Source organism: Chenopodium album, chromosome 25, assembly GCF_948465745.1.
Source record: "Chenopodium album chromosome 25, dcCheAlbu1.1, whole genome shotgun sequence".
Taxonomy (NCBI): Eukaryota; Viridiplantae; Streptophyta; class Magnoliopsida; order Caryophyllales; family Amaranthaceae; genus Chenopodium; species Chenopodium album.
In genome coordinates, this window is record NC_137858.1 from 35,813,256 (window position 1) to 35,829,610 (window position 16,355).

Consider the following 16,355-nt stretch of genomic DNA (forward strand, 5'->3'; position numbering starts at 1 on the left):
AACAATTTCATATCATTAATTGTATTTTTCTTTTTTCAATGGAATCTTATAGTATTATTAATCTAGAACTAATTCATCCAAAAATGTAATTAATACTTTTCTAGTTTTCTTACCAACACAATTAATTCCCATGAAAATGCTTTTTTCCAAAAAATTAAAATAAAAAATCAATATCATCATCTTCTAATAAGATACCTTTATTTGATCTATATGAATGAAATATTTTGAACCAATGAAGATTGGCTAGGCATGGAAATAGTACTCCATAGTTTTGTTTGGATGGGAGTACGTAGAAACAAATGAAAAGCTTGAAAAGGAAAAGTAACTAAGTTTAACTTCTAATAAACCAAATCAGGCGACCACAATGTATTAACCAAATCTTAGCAGCACAATATTTTTTTGACAAGAGCAGCACAATATTAAATTGCAGTATTGTCCACTTAATATAATCTAATAGATGGGTTGGTTGGGTTCCTTGGTTTAATAGATGGTTTGGTTGCTTTATGTTTCTTGGAAGAATGTGGGTAAAAGATTGATTTGCACGGTGTTTATTTTGGATTTTAATACTACTATTTTTTATTTTTTTTTATTTTTTTTTACAGTATGTATAATTTTCTATTGGTGTGATGTTAGATTGTTAGTGCTTAAATGTAAACTTGGAGTAGAATTATTTTGAAGTTCCAAGCTACTACTGTATTTAATTTGTGATAATGATAGATATTTGGGATGTAATTAATTTGACTTTTACAACCATTTAATGGGACGAGGCAAGCAATTGTTGGCTTTTTCCTTCCTATCCTCACCTAACATTCTCATCCCCATTCTCATCCTCTCAACGAGTCTAAAACCATCCCCGCCCACCCTCTACTTAGATATCTTACTTATATCACTATTTTTTGTTAATAAAGTCATATATCATCATTTGCTATGTTATACTCCAATCAACCATCAAGCAAGGTCAGGATGAAAGGAGGTTTTGTAAATAATTTCTTTTAGAATGAAAATAGTAAGAAATATCATATCCAAAATTGCGTTTATAATTATTTGTAAGAAATATCATATCCAAATTTATTATTTTTTTTCATAACCAATTACTACGGAGTTTCATATTCTTTTGTCTACTATTAAGAGAGGAATTTTTTTAAAAAAATATTAAGAGAAGACTTCTAGTTTACATATAATGATAGTTGAGACAAATTCGCTAAACACCAAAATCAGGAAAAGAAAAAGAAAAAAAAACTACAAACCACAACTAAAATCTGATCTTATAATCAAGAGGCCATAAGTTTAATACTCCCTCTATCCCTATTTTTTGCCTCATTGGACTTTACACGGTCTCCAAGACATGTCTTGTAACATAAATAACTTTATTTCTATACACGTAAAAAGTATAAAAACTAAATATTAATAAAATATACTCCGTATTATGTAATGAATCCAACAAGATCCCATATAAATATATTACTGTATCCCTTATTAATTAATGGGTAATTAGGGACAAAGTTTACGAAGTTTGACACTTTGACCCCATTATCTGCAATGGGGCAAAAAAAATATAGGGACAGGGGAGTAGCAAAATAAACTGTCAAACACGTTAAAACACCAAGAGACAAAAATATGAACAAAGAGAGAATTTTAAAGAGTTACTACTATCAAACATATAGTCAAAATTAAGAGAATATACTGAAATTCTGGAAGGGAAAAAAAAAAAAAAAAATTAGTCATAACTATAATCTAAAATTTGGAACAATTGATATCCAACAAATACATTGGATTAAATTGTCATAATTTAGTCCAACTCAATAAATCTCATTATCTCAACAAGAAATACAACTTGTCAATTCAAAATTTATTGTCAAAATTGACAAATAATTAAAGTCATCAATATTACTAATCTCTATTATAGCATGACACAGCGATTAATTTGACTAAACCCATATAACAACTAATGATAGTGGTACAGGTATGATAATTAATAAAGACTTTTTGTAAACCACATTAGTTTTTGTTTTTGTTTTTTATAACAAGATATCACATGATTATGTTTTCTCATGCCCTGTTCTCTTCACCTTATTTTTGCTGAACTGATATTATTTTTATTGAAATGAAATTATGTTTGCTGAACTGAAATTATTTTTACTGAATTGAAATTATTTTTGCTGAACTGAAATTATTTTTACTGATTTCATATTATATTTCTTCTTTTAGTTTACTGATTTTTACTGAACTGAAATTATTTTTACTGAACAAAAATTATTTTTGCTGAACTGAACTTATTTTTACTCAACTGAAATTAGTTATACTGAATTGAAATTACTTTTAGCGAATATTATTTTTTAAAGGTGAATAGAACAAGGCCTTACTCTGTAGTCTGTATGCGCCTCGAAAGGGACTTAAGGGAGCATGCACATAGTGACTATAAAAGGGAAGGAGCCACTCCTTGACTACTTCTGAAGTAGTGCGAAGTAGTATAGTTTTAGTCCATAGCCAATAAGAAAAACGGCATAAATGTGCATCAAGTTGTCAATAAAACCAGCAACAATGCCCACTTGATAGTTGATATTCAAGCAATTAAAACAGCAATATTTTCATACAAAAAGACTAACAACAAAGTTACTTGTATCAAACACCTTAAAGAAAACAAAGCTAAGAAGAGAAAAAATGTGCATAACTGCATTTGCTTGGCAAGCACTCTCCCTCCACCCTTTCGTTCTGTTGCTCAACCGAGACGAAGATCTCAACAGGCAAGTAGTATACACATTTCATTTGACTGCTCTAATGCAATGAATACATTTAATATACGTTAAATAAGATACATGATTATTGACATATTTTCATGCATGTGTATAACGGGATTATGACATTGCTTAACAGGCCGACGAAGCCACTAGGGTGGTGGGAAGGAGGAGAGATTATAGGAGGTCGAGATGAAGTAGGTGGAGGTACCTGGCTTGCGTGTACTAAAAAGGGAAAGGTAGCCTTCATTACCAACGTTCTGGAGCTTCATACTCTTGCTGATGCAAAATCCCGAGGAGAGTTACCAGTTCGTTTCCTCAAGGTAAGTTGCTCGTAAGGCTTCTTAGTTTCAACCTCATACATCTAGTTTCAATCAACATTGAACTGGAAGGAATAGAATATACATGAGCTTCATCAATTTGGATTAGCAATTTGTAAATAAAAGCATTAAGGAATAGAAAATACGAGTCGTGAACTTTTGGATGAGCATTATACGTAATTTATTCATGAAATTTGCAGCTTAAGCGCACTATAAAGTTTCCAAATAAGCCAACAAATTGAAGCCATACCTTGTGTTATATAAGGTTTGGACTACATTAATTGGACTCTTCATTTTCTCCATTTCACCTACCTATGTTACTATACCAGACACAACTCACAAGTAACCGAGTCTGAGTAACATAGCTTCTGAAATATTTTGAGCTTTCCTCTTTGTTCTTCACACACAATGATAGTATGATACAAGAATGTAGCCATAGATCAGTTCATCCATATGGGTATTGTTGCAGGGTAAACATAGTCCGAGAGAATATGCAGAGATGGTAGCAGAAGAGGCTCATGAATACAACGGCTTCAACCTGATAGTAGCTGATCTTCTCTCGAAAAGCATGATTTACATAACCAACAGACCGAAAGGAGAATCTACCAGAATTCAAGAGGTTCCACCAGGCATCCACGTCCTCACAAATGGCAGGCTGGATTCTCCGTGGCCAAAGGTCAGAAGCTAAGAAATACACTGTGGTAGTTTTCGTTGCTGAATACAGGAATGCACTTTCCATATCTAGCTCATACAGCTAACATGGCCTGTGAATGAAGAAGAAATTGGAAAAGCATTAATTTTACTAGCCGGATTGCATTTAAGGAAATGGTTGGAAAAAGAAAGTTAAGAATTAGACTAAAAAATTCTAAGCATTTAGGATCTTCTAGTTCATGACAAGAGTTTAAAAATATAAAGAACATAGAAAGCATTAGTTTTACTAGTAGGATTGCATTTAAGGAAATGGCACAAAAAAAAAAAAAAGACAAAAAAAATTTAAGCATTCAGGACCATCTAGTTCATGACAGAGTTTAAAAAGAAAAGGAAAGTAAGAGGGGGCTACCTCATACGTTGATCAGTAGGTCAGTACAAGTTAAGCAAGAAGTAGACAAAGATTTCAGTTTCGTATAACTGTTTTAAGGAAGCAAGATGGATACTACAGAAGAATTTTGCTTTTGCGATAGTATATAGTACTCGTAACAAACTAACAAACCACATGCAAATGCATATCTAACAGACCCCAGATCTTCAATGTAACCAAATAAGTACATTTCATGTCTAGCCTTAAACCATATTCTTTTTTTTTTTTTCCTTTTTTTTTTTGTTTGTGAAAAATTACCACTAATATGGATTCAGCAATCTTCCAAATTAATTTAACTTCTGCATTATCTCGCATCCTAATAACCGTGGGGATTGAGGACCCCTTCTCAAAATAGTCCATGTGACCAACCTTACTAGAATACTTCACAGCAGCTTAAAAGAGTCAAAAACACTCTCATCCCCGCATATTCAACCTTGACTCACTATAAACGCCATCAGAAACTCACCGGCTTGTGCACAACCATCTGGCACACCTCCACACACTCCAGCTCTGTAAACAAGGTGCCATGACACCAGTCCCCCTTCCTCACTCTTCCATCAATCACCCCACTAAAACCATTTTTTACTCCCTCTCTCGCTTGTATTCTAGCAATAAAGGCCAAATTAGGGAGGGGTGCCCAGCAGAAGGTTGGGGAGGGGGGCAGCAAACCTAGCATTCTAGCAAATATGGCTAAATTTTTAGTAGAATACTATTCTTCAATGTTTTACTGCCTGTTCATCTTCTTTTATACACAAATCCTTGCTTTAAAACAATACTGACTTGTCTGTTGCAAAAGTTCCAGTTACTTTCTCTGCAGAAGTATATAAATTAATTATTACATATTCACTCAACTATACAATAATTCCGTGAACCTGCCACTGCTTCCAAACTTACAGGCAGAGCGTTTGGCATTAAAGTTCAAGAAATTGCTGTACAGATATGATGAGGGTGAAATACCGGTCAAAGATATGGTTAACAAAGTTATGAGGGACACAAAAAAAGCTGATGAAAGCAAGCTGCCTCATATTTGCTCACTTGACTGGGAATTCAGACTGAGCTCTATCTTTGTGACAGCGGATTCAACCTCGGTAAGTAATTTTGAAAACCTCTGCTCTTTCACTAAACAATAGCCCATCAAAATAAGAGATTAATTGTATTGTATGACACAGAGATATTCATATTATTGCACAAGAAGCACCGCAGCAGTAACAGTGTCAGGAAATGGAGAAGTAAACTTCTATGAAACATATCTTGAGAAAGAAGTGTGGAAAGAGCGCATAATTAATTACTGCATTGAAAAGCCAAAACACGTGTAATTCATGGTAGCACTACCTAAACAGGAGAAAAGACCCGGTTATCATTGTTTATATGATGGTTTATAATGTCTGATGCCTACGAGCATGAATATATTCTCCTGCCAGATCAATTAGAACTTTTGTAGCCTTCATGCTGAAATTGTTGAATGATTTCTGTTTTTTTTTCCCTTTCCTTCTCCCTCTGGAGGGTTGTTCCAGCAATGGCAGCATATATGCTGCAATTTTCCCTTATTCTAAGCGATGTAGTTGGGATGATGGTTAGTTCTTCGTTTCTTATTAAACAAAAATTTAAAACTTGTCTTTGTGTCTAAAAAATAAGGTTGTCAATTTTCCATTAGTATGATTTCCAGACAGGTACTCTTCTCTCTTTTCTCCCTAGTTTTCCAGGTGCAAATTTTTTGGTCCAAGAGTCAGTCCAAAGTCCAAAATCAAGTATCAGTGAAAGAAAACGCAACAAAAGCAGCATTATAAAAGTTGATGTCTTACTCAAAATCCAGGTAGAAAAGGCCATCAAAAGGCAGGTCAAGCACATTTGGATGAACTATTTCATATAATCTAGACTCTAGAGTATAGAGGAGAGACAACATACACCATTGATATCTAATTACAAATGGGGGAAAGGAAATTGCATCACTTGCATGTGTACATAACCAAAAGCAATACACTAGATTTAACATGTTCAATAGGAGTCTCAGCTTTTAAGTCACATAACCATCATAATTGTTGGGCCACGACTCGTGTCGCAGACTTGCAATGACATAAATTCATTAAATCATAGTTTATGCTATATGAATATGATAAACACAACATTAAAAGATCAGGAGAGTCATTATTCATTGAGCTTCTCAATAGACATAGAAGGTATGTTTTGTTGTTGATGGCTCATCCTAAAAATTTGCCTTAATAATCTAGAGAAGGAAAAGTGAAAGAATTGGCACAAAATTATCCAGTAGACAGCCTAGCTATATCATTAAATAGTTAAGAATAAAGACATTCATTAACCAATTACTACAAATATTAAAACAAACCTGACAAGCTTTACATATCAAGTTGCACCAAATGGGACCTCAGTTCAGCATCCAATTTGTACCCAGCCAGCTCTAACTCCTTGCATACCTCCTTGCACTTAGCAAACCTCCCAGAGAGCAGGTACATACTGATCATGTCCCGGTAAATATCATAAGTTGGAGAAAAACCTGCCTCCTTAATCTTAGAAAAATATCTAACTGCCCTCGGGAGGTCATTTAGAGCAACAAGTAGCTTAATCACCACCCTATATGCTGGCAAATCAAAGTGACAATTTAAGCGCTCCATTTCCCAAACTACAGCCAATGCCTCCCTATATTTCATAGCAAACAGGCGGCTATAAATCACAGTAGTATACATAACAACACTTGGCTGATTTCCATTCTGTTGAAACCAATCAAACAAGGACTCCACGAAATCAAAGTTCCCAAGCCTAATACAAACTTTCATAATGGCAGTGCAGTCCTGCAGGCTTAAGTTCAGATTTTCTCGCTGCCCAAGCTCTTCCAGTAAGACTACAACAAGGTCATCTTTATCAGGGTTTTTTCCCAGCTCTGATAATAGCTTGACATAGATGCTGGAGTCCAACATTCTTTTACCACGTCTAGCTGCAGATAAAAGCTTCCATGCCAGATTCAAGCTTCCTCCCTTGATAAAACCCTTAGCAATTGCTTCTAGAACACCACGACTAGCCAAATTAACAAATTTATCAAGATCAAAGGGTAATTTAAGGTCATGGGTCCTTGCCAAAATTTCTACAGTAGTTGCCAGAATCCGGTCATCTGGGAACAGGTGGGTTTGTTTTTGTGCCCAACAGAATGTCTTCAATGCTCGGTCAGGAAAACCCATGTGACCCAGTTCCCGGATGGTCAAAGACAAAGACCCCTTACGTAGAAATCTACCCCATTTGTTGAGAACACAGGAAACATCTGCCTCTGCAGGAAGGTTTCTAATTTCTCTTGCCAAACTGAGTAAGAAAACTGGGTCCTTGTAGACTTGCTTTGATACTGATAGTCTTGAGAGCGCTGCTGGTGAAGAAGACCTAACATGCTTCTTTGTCTTAGGGAGTCCCAATGGTCGGATTTTATGGGGAAGAGGTAGTGGAAGTGGCCTTCTCATATTCAACTTCCCGGGTTTTTGAGGTATTCTTCCTCGAAATAGAGATGATATTGCCTCGACTTCATCAGCTTCCCAAACATCATGTTCATCCTCATCTTTGACTTCATCATTCTCGTCATCACTAAAACCAACACTTTCAACAGGATCATCAGAATTCCACTCAATTTGGACATCCATTTCAGAGCGATCCTCAACCTCATTCCCTGATCTTATGAATGTATCAATCCCAAAATCAGGAGGAAGCTTGGTACGGCGTGGATAACGTAGATATTTAGGAGGTTTTCTAAGGTGAATTGCAGAATCAAAATGCACCTTGGCATATACTTTGGACAAATTCACACGTTCTACATTTCGAATTAACTTTTGGGTGAAAATTTGAACAACGGGTAGGGGATAATGTGATCTAGACCTCAAAATAGCAGAATCCATGTTATCACACTAAAATTCATCAACCCAAAAAAATTAGCAGTACACTCTACACTTCTACAGTATGATGAAACTCAAAGAAGACTTCTAAGCATCATCAACACCCTTTTCTCATGCAAATTTGATTCAATCTGTAAAACAAACCATTTAACCATTACTAAATCCCTACAAATCAACCATAAATTTGGATTCCAGTACAAAACAACCAACCCCAAGTCATAGTTCAATTCTAACATTAAGGGGTTCTGCAACACATTAGCAACCAAATTTGATTCAATCATCACAAAAATAATCTTAAGTAGGAAAGGCATATTTTAGTCAATTATCAAATTTCTTTGCTGGTTATCAATTTTCATATAATCTTATTACTGTGATTAGAACCAATAGTTCAAATATTCGAACCCTAAACTTACTACACTGACAATTAAATCAAATTAAACCAAACAGAAACAATAAATTACCTCAGAAGCTGCTTCAATGGGGGATACAACTCGTACAATGATACAAGTATCAGGCGCTTCAATCCGGTTTTTTGTTTTTTGGTTTTTGTTTTTTGGTTTTTTTTTTTTTTTTTTTTTTTTCTTATCACAATTAGAGGTGTTCAAACGGTTGGAGCCCCAATTAGCCTAACCCGCCCCACTATAATTGGGTCAGGTCCGTCCAATATATAAATGGGACGGCCGGACGGGTCTTTATAGGGTAGTCCAATCAGAAAAATAAGCAAATCGAATTTGACTCATTTTTCATTTTCGATCTACTATGGGCCTATTCTTGTTTACTGAACTAAACTAAACTAAATATTTTATGAGAGCAAAAAATTAGGAAATGAACTGAACTGAAAATAAGATGAAGAGAACAGGCCCTATATTGGGTGATTTCCAAATCTAAAATTGTTTTTGTTATTATTGAATATGAGAATTGACGACAACTCTTGATTTAAGGATTCTGACTTTTGATTCATATGATTCTATGCTAACTTTTTTGTTTCTCTCCATAATTGGATGTGGATGATATAAAGATTAAACAAAAATAGAATAGTTTTTTACCAAGCTTTTAGAGATCCACATAGGATCTAATTTTTTTTTTTTTTTTTAGTGTGCCATGTAGGATTATAAATTTTATTAGTAGCCAATTAAATAAGAAATTATTAAAATATTTTACAATTAAATAATTCAAATGCTACGTAAGCAAAGTTGGCGAATGAGATTTTAAAATTTAAATTATAATTAAATAATTCTAATGTCATATAAGCAAAATTGGCGAATGTGATTTTAAAATTTAATTGATTAAGTATAAAATATTAACTTTTGATAATAAGAATTTTATCTAAATATATAACCAATTTTAGCACATAGTTTTAAAAAAATCTGTTTTAAAAAATTTAAACAAACCGTGCATTGCACGGGCTTCATCTAGTTAAAAAATATAACTAAGGGAATACAAAAAAATCGAGCATCCCACAAATATATTCAACTAATTTTATCCATATTTTGGGAGAGAGCAAGAGAGGAAGATGTATAGTACTTACCAAGTTACTAATTAAAGAAGAAGAGCCTTCCCTATTGATGAAGATGAAGAATATTGAAACAATAATTTTTGCTAAAATAGTAAAATCTAAGAATAATAATGTGTCCTCAAACTATTTGTTCCATTTGGGCCTTACTTGGAGGATGGGTGTAGATCAGAATTGGGTTGTGTCATGTTAAAGCTACATTTGGGTCGTGAAACTAATCAAAGATTAGAGCCGATAAAAACTAACTAATCTGACACGATTTGCGTGGAAGGCCTCTTAGTTTGATTTTTTTTTTCTTGTCATATAAATACTCTCTAGCCCCCAAATTGAGATATACAATTTTTTTGTAATCTCTGAAACCCTAAACATATAGACACAAACATTCCCTTTGACATCTGAACAGTTTTGAGTGATTTCACTCTTCGGGTTTAGGTACACGAATACGAGGAGAGTTGTGTTAACATTGGTGGCGTGCGTCATCAGGAAACCTATACCGGTGGTGGTGTATTTTGCTTCCAATAGATTATGTTCAACGACACAACTGTATTATTGAGATTTTCAATCAAGCATTTTTCCTTTTATCTTCTTTATTTGTTATTGGAATCGACAGGTATTTTACCAACAATAATCATTCTTTAAAAAAAAAAAAATTAAATTAAATTAAATTATAAAAAAAAAAAAAAAAAAAAAAAAAAGCAATGTTGCCATGTTGGAGAATTTATGTAGTCATATTCAGGATGGTGAGGCTAGACCCAGATTGGATGGGCCTTATTAACAAGGCATGTAGCCCAATATACAATTGAATAAAGATCAGGCCAATACCCATATTGAATAAAGATCAGCCCAATATCCATATGAATAAAGTTCAGCCCGATAACCAAAGATCTGTTGATATTTTGTTTGCATAGGAGATAAGAAGATGCTTCTCAAATTCCTCTTTCTCTTTCCTACGTCTAGCATTATCTCTTTATTTAGGTAGGGGGGCAAAATAGGCATTCTAAAAACCCACTTCATTGACGGTCCAAATATATTATTTTAATTTAATTTTTTATGAGTGGGTTTATTTGGATGATAAAATGGTCATTTTGAGGAGGTTAGGCAATGTGAGCAAGGAAACGCGTATAGTAGGTTTTACAAAGGCAACTTGGGAAGGTGGGGTATATTAATTTTTGAAAGGCCAAGGGTATTTTCGTCATAATCAAAGTTTATTATTGTATGCCTTTAATATCTTCCACTCAAATCTGATTCCATCGGAATATTAATCTCACAATAAATTTTATATTAAGATCTCTTTTTTTGTAAATTACTTTTCCAACTAACTTTCACAAGCTTTCTTCCTCTACCCACATGTTGTGACTAGTACCAGTAGTGAGTACAATTTTGTTTTAAAGTTTTGTTACTATTTAACTAATTATTATTTTCTAAAGGTCACTTTAAAGCCTCTGAAGTTCTTTTTTTGGAAATACTCTGTATGTGTTTTTGCTCAACTTATCTATCTCTGATTTTATAAAATCTAGTACAGTAAATACTACGTATTTAAGTCATTTTTCAAACTAAATAAGTTTGAATAAGTTCATATTGATACGAAGTACAATGTAAAATTGTAAGTTTAGGTAATATAAATCAAATTTGACAAAATAAGCTTAAACAGGTTCATATAAGTGTGAATATAATACAACTTTTTTTTTTTTTTTGACAAGGAATATAATACAACTTAGGATATACGATTCATTAATGAAAATTTATTAATTTAGGATAATACAAGTTTAGCACTACTTACTTACTTAGGCTCTATTATCTACACCTTATTTGAATAATAATCCGTAAATATTTTAATTTGGTAAAAACAAATTCAGCGCAACACAATATAATTTCAATTCAACAAAAATAAGCTTAGTTCATTGAAAAATAGTAACTTCAAAGAACAAAGATAATAGAGATTCATAGAAATCTATTTAAGGTCATGTTCTTTCCGACCACCTTATTTTCGCTGAACTTTAATTATTTTTTTACCGAACTGAAATTAATTTGACTTATCCTCTATTAAATTTCTTCTTTAAATTTGTTGTCTTCAATGAACTAAAATACTTTTATTGAAATAAAAAATTTTACTAAAATGAACTAAAATTTCGTGAACTAAATATTTTTATTGATATTATTTTTTAAGGAGAAGAGAACAGACATTAGTTAGTTAAAATAATTTAAGCTTCGTTAAAATAATTTAAATTTATAAAAAAATAATTGAATTTTAGTAAAAATATTTTTTTTATTAGAAGAAAGTTTATTGCAAAAATAGTAAAGATGAAACAAACCGGAAAAAAAAACCTCTTCTCTCCCCCTCTCTACTAGGTTTTTCCAAAATCCTGGCCATTTAGGCTAGAAATAGTCTAATTTCTTCGGAAATTAGACTATTTCCGACCCATTTAATTATTCTTAATTTTCAGTTTTGCAATTTTGGTTTTAATTAATCTACACGAGTAGTGTAGATATTCGTCCGTCTCCCTATGGTGGAGTGTCTCCATGTGGAGGAGTCATTAGTTTTTGTTAGTTTAGGGTTCGTTTGGCATCGCTGTGGTTTTCTATTTTTTGGTTTTTTGTTTTTTAAAAGTATATTATATATGTCACATAATGAATCAAAACTTTTTTTTATTATTATTATTTTTTTTGACGGGTTTCAACAATTATTTAGACTCATTAAAATCATGATAATTTTAAAAACTGACAACAAAAAAGTGGAAACACCTTTTTCTTGTTTCCTGTTATTGGTTTTTAGTTTTAAAAAAAAAAAACTGAAAACTGAAAACCAAAAATGATGTCAAACAAACCCTTGGGTTCGTTTGGCATTGTTGTGGTTTTCTGTTTTTTGTTTTTTGAAAGTCTATGATATATATCACATAATGAATCAAAAATTATTTAAACTTATTCAAATCATGATGATTTTGAAAACTGACAACTAAAAAGTGGAAACACCTTTTTCTTGTTTTATGTTTTTGGTTTTTAGAAAAAAAAAAAACTGAAAACTGAAAACAAAAAATGATGCTAAACAAGCCCAGTTGTTTGTTTATGTTTTGGGTTTTTTGTGTGTTTGGGTTTGTAAAAAAGATAATCATCTTTTACCCTATTGTTAGTTCGTTGGTAAAGATTTGTTCGGGATCACAATGGTTGTTAAGTTTTCAAATGCGTTCAATCGAATTAGATGAAAATCATCCTTATGGCGGCTACAACAAATCATTATTTTGTCTCTCCGAAAATTAAAGGTTGTATATTTCAGCGATGTGTGCGAGAAATGTACCACAGTGCAAGTTCTTTTCATCGATCGTAGCTTTGATAAAGGAAACCCTAATTTGATTCAATATTATGTTATTTGTTAATTTAGATTTTATTTGTACATGTCAGATCGCTTTTTATTAATGAATTGATTTGTTTCCAAAAAAAAACCGAAAAAATGATGATAATACTATAGTTATTAAAAAAATGATAATACTATAGGAATCTCACATAATATATTATTTTAATAAATAAATTACATTTTTTTGAAGAAATTTTAATAATTTGTGCTTTTGGTTGTTATTGTAATTTAGTTCATATATGGAAGATAATAAAGTAGTGGATACGCTTACCAATATAGGTGTCCGTCATTCTTTAAAATTAAGTTGTTTATTTCAATGCTCCTCCGATCAAAATAAATAACATTCTTCCTTCTAGTTATAATTTGATTGTAGTTTCTTCTTTCCAAGCTTGGCCCCCTTTCGCGTTAAAAAATTAAAAATTTAAAAAAAATGATAAGATGGAGAAACCTAAGGAAATATAGGGGCAAATAAGGAAGAAATGGGAATGTTTTTAAGAGGGGGGAACAATTCGATCAATGTTGGTCTTGCCAAATGCCAACCATGAAGTTCCTTAACATCCCTTTATAAATACTTTCACAACGGTTTCATTATGAACAACCTTAAAATCAATATGCTTTATGGGGGAAACCTTCGTCCCATGCAGGAAGAAGAAAGTTTGATCACTCCATAATCAACTTGATATGAAGTGCTTTAGTAATCAAAGCCTTTTTATCAAGTCCGTTGATATTGAATTAATTACAATTTTATGCTGAAGAACATTATTGAAAAATTACTTTTAAACAAAATCGAAACTATAGTGTTTTGTATAAGAACCAAAATTATGTACTTTATGTCTACATGAGAAAGCTCACTCTCAAATGAGCTCCATAATCCCTAATCATAAGGAATCGAGGTGGGGAATGAACGATGCCAATACTCCACAACCTATTCTTAAAAGTGTTGAGTTAATTATTCCTCGGACCTTGTCCTACAAATCTATAATCGAGGATTCTAATGATGAATAGATGATAGGTATGAAGGAAATATACATAGTAATGTAATCCAAAAAAAAAAAAAAATATAGGGGTATCATGTCATTCATTATATAGGGTTGTGTATAATTGTTTTCGTGCAATTTTAGACTTTTGATAAAATGATTACTGTACGTAGTACATGCATGCATGTATGATGTATCTTACATATGATGAGGATCCTTAAAAATTAAACAAGGGACAAGAAAAGGCAATGTTGGGAAGATTGTTTTAGGAGTGTCCACCCATGACACCAAATTCACATACGTTGGGCTAAGACACACAATAATGTGTACCAAATCTAGTTGTAAAGACTCTATCAATACTAAAGAACTACTCGTAGATACAATAAAATCTAGTTTATAAGCGATGTTTTGATTCGACATTGGTTTGTCAATACGTGACATGCGTGTTTTTGTTTAATTTTTACTAATATGTTGTATATAAATTGTGTTATTTGTATTGAACTTTTGTTCATATCCAGCGTACGTGTTAACTATCTATTCACCTAACTTTCACTCATATAAACTTTTTTTATCGTATTTGAATTTATCTAAACTTATTAGACCTTATTAAAACTTTTTTTAGTGTTAAATATTGTATTGGGAAAAATAGTTATCTCTATTTTTTCTCCTTGTACAATACAATATATAGACAATAAGAATAATATTTAACCCCAATATTCCTTATTATCTTAACTTCCTAAATCTATCATAATATATGACATATATCTTTTTACAATATTTAACAATTAGCTATTTTTGTATTTGGGTAGAACTTATGTTTCTTGAACTAAACTTATTGGACTATAAATAAGTGAAAATAAGATAATCGAAAAGAACACACTCTAATATTACTTAGCAAGGCTTGCTTTCTTTAATCGTGTGTTACAAGTGTATTTATTTTATTTGGTACTATACAAATGTTGTAGTAAATTGGACAAAGAAAAGTTAGTCAATAATATAATGCTTGTTGTTTTGAGTTAACTAGCTTGAAAAGTTTTGTTGAGTGTATGAATGTCCATTGCTTTAACCATATAGTTTGTACAGCCTATTCAAGGATTGAAGACATTTTTTTTTTATAGAAGACATAACTTCAAATGAATTCTTCAAACCAACTAATTTAACATTCTCACACCGCTAGCAAGCAAATAAGCTAAACTATCATTTTTTTTTAGCATGTTCATTTGTATAGAAATATATATCACAAGCTAGTTAAATGTTTCTAAGAGGTTTTTTTTTAAAAAACTTTAGAAAAGTCATGATGATTAATTTATGATAATGTAGGGCCTGTTCACATTAACTTAATTTCAGTTCAGTTCAGCTCCAATCAGTTCAGTTCAGCTCAGCTCAGTAAATGTGAACAGGCCCGTAGTAGATTAATTTTAATACTTCGTAGAAATTAGTTAGTTTGTTTGTTTAGGGTGTATGTGTATTAATCTTAGGACATGTGTGACATATGTATGGATGTCTGTACATAGTTTTGAACGCAGAGATTATGTTTGCAAGCTAAATAATGGGCTGAAGCAGCTTACAAGACAATGGCACAAGAGGCTTGAGGACTATGGTGATACAGTAGTGATTGTGCTTGACTCTTATGATTCTGTATGATTGTTGTACCCACTACAATATGATAGCAAATGGCCTGGTTTTTCTATACACCAGGTCATGTATGTAGATGATATGCTAGTTTGTAGATTAAGAAATTGAATTGCAGTGTCTCTCAAACGCTATATTTAATTTGTTATGAATGATATGGGTGCAGTTTGTTTTGCAAATAAAAACACGCAAGGATAAAGGTTAGAAAATAAATAAATTATCACATAAACTGATAAACGTGTATTGTTAAATATTAGCAAGTCTATAATTTTAAATACTCCCTAATAATTGCAAATATCCAATTTTCTACTATGTTTCCAGGTAAACAACCCCCATTGATCTTATTGATAATTAGACTTTGTTGTTAAGTTGGTGAATTCGTAATTAAAAGGCACAGTGATACCATACACATCAGATTTGTGGTGTTCATGTTTCATGCGTTGCTACACTAAGAGCTAGAACTCTTTCTTCCTTTCACGATCTCCACCCACTTTCGACTAACACTTTCACTGACAATCCCACCATCTTAGGCGGATTCAATGCATTGTTAAACAAAAACTCTATGAAAAAGGTGAGATTCAAGACATGGCTAATCCCAAAGGATATGATAGACCATGTTGCAAAGCGGCGTTTTAGGATGTGCTTCATGGTTGATCTTCAAATTGACGACGAGATGGTGGTGGTGGCGATGAGGGGTTTTGGCGAGCAAACGATAAGATCAGTGGTGGAGGTGATGGGTTTTGGAGAGGGATGAGCTTGCATCTGTTTGGCAAAAGTAGTGGTATCGGGTAGCTTTTAGCGGTCGTGTAGCGGGTAGTTGTTAAGGTAGCGAGTAGCGGTCAAATAGTAGAGAGTAGAGGTTAG

At 32.6% G+C, this 16,355-nt stretch overlaps 1 protein-coding gene and 1 pseudogene across 2 annotated transcripts; one reads left to right on the forward strand and one right to left on the reverse strand.

The window, feature by feature from the left end:
- Positions 1–2,538: 2,538 nt before the first annotated feature.
- LOC145615140 (pentatricopeptide repeat-containing protein At2g01860 pseudogene) lies at positions 2,539–8,627 on the reverse strand (annotated as a pseudogene). The gene is made up of 4 exons (XR_014107237.1): positions 8,482–8,627; positions 6,478–8,151; positions 3,306–3,819; positions 2,539–3,120 (listed from the first exon to the last, which is right to left on the reverse strand). The product of XR_014107237.1 is annotated as a pentatricopeptide repeat-containing protein At2g01860 pseudogene (transcript).
- LOC145614067 (uncharacterized) lies at positions 2,858–3,743 on the forward strand. The gene is made up of 2 exons (XM_081669071.1): positions 2,858–3,058; positions 3,525–3,743. The coding sequence occupies exons 1-2, from the start codon at positions 2,858–2,860 to the stop codon at positions 3,741–3,743; spliced, it is 420 nt and encodes a 139-aa protein (XP_081525197.1).
- Positions 8,628–16,355: the final 7,728 nt, after the last annotated feature.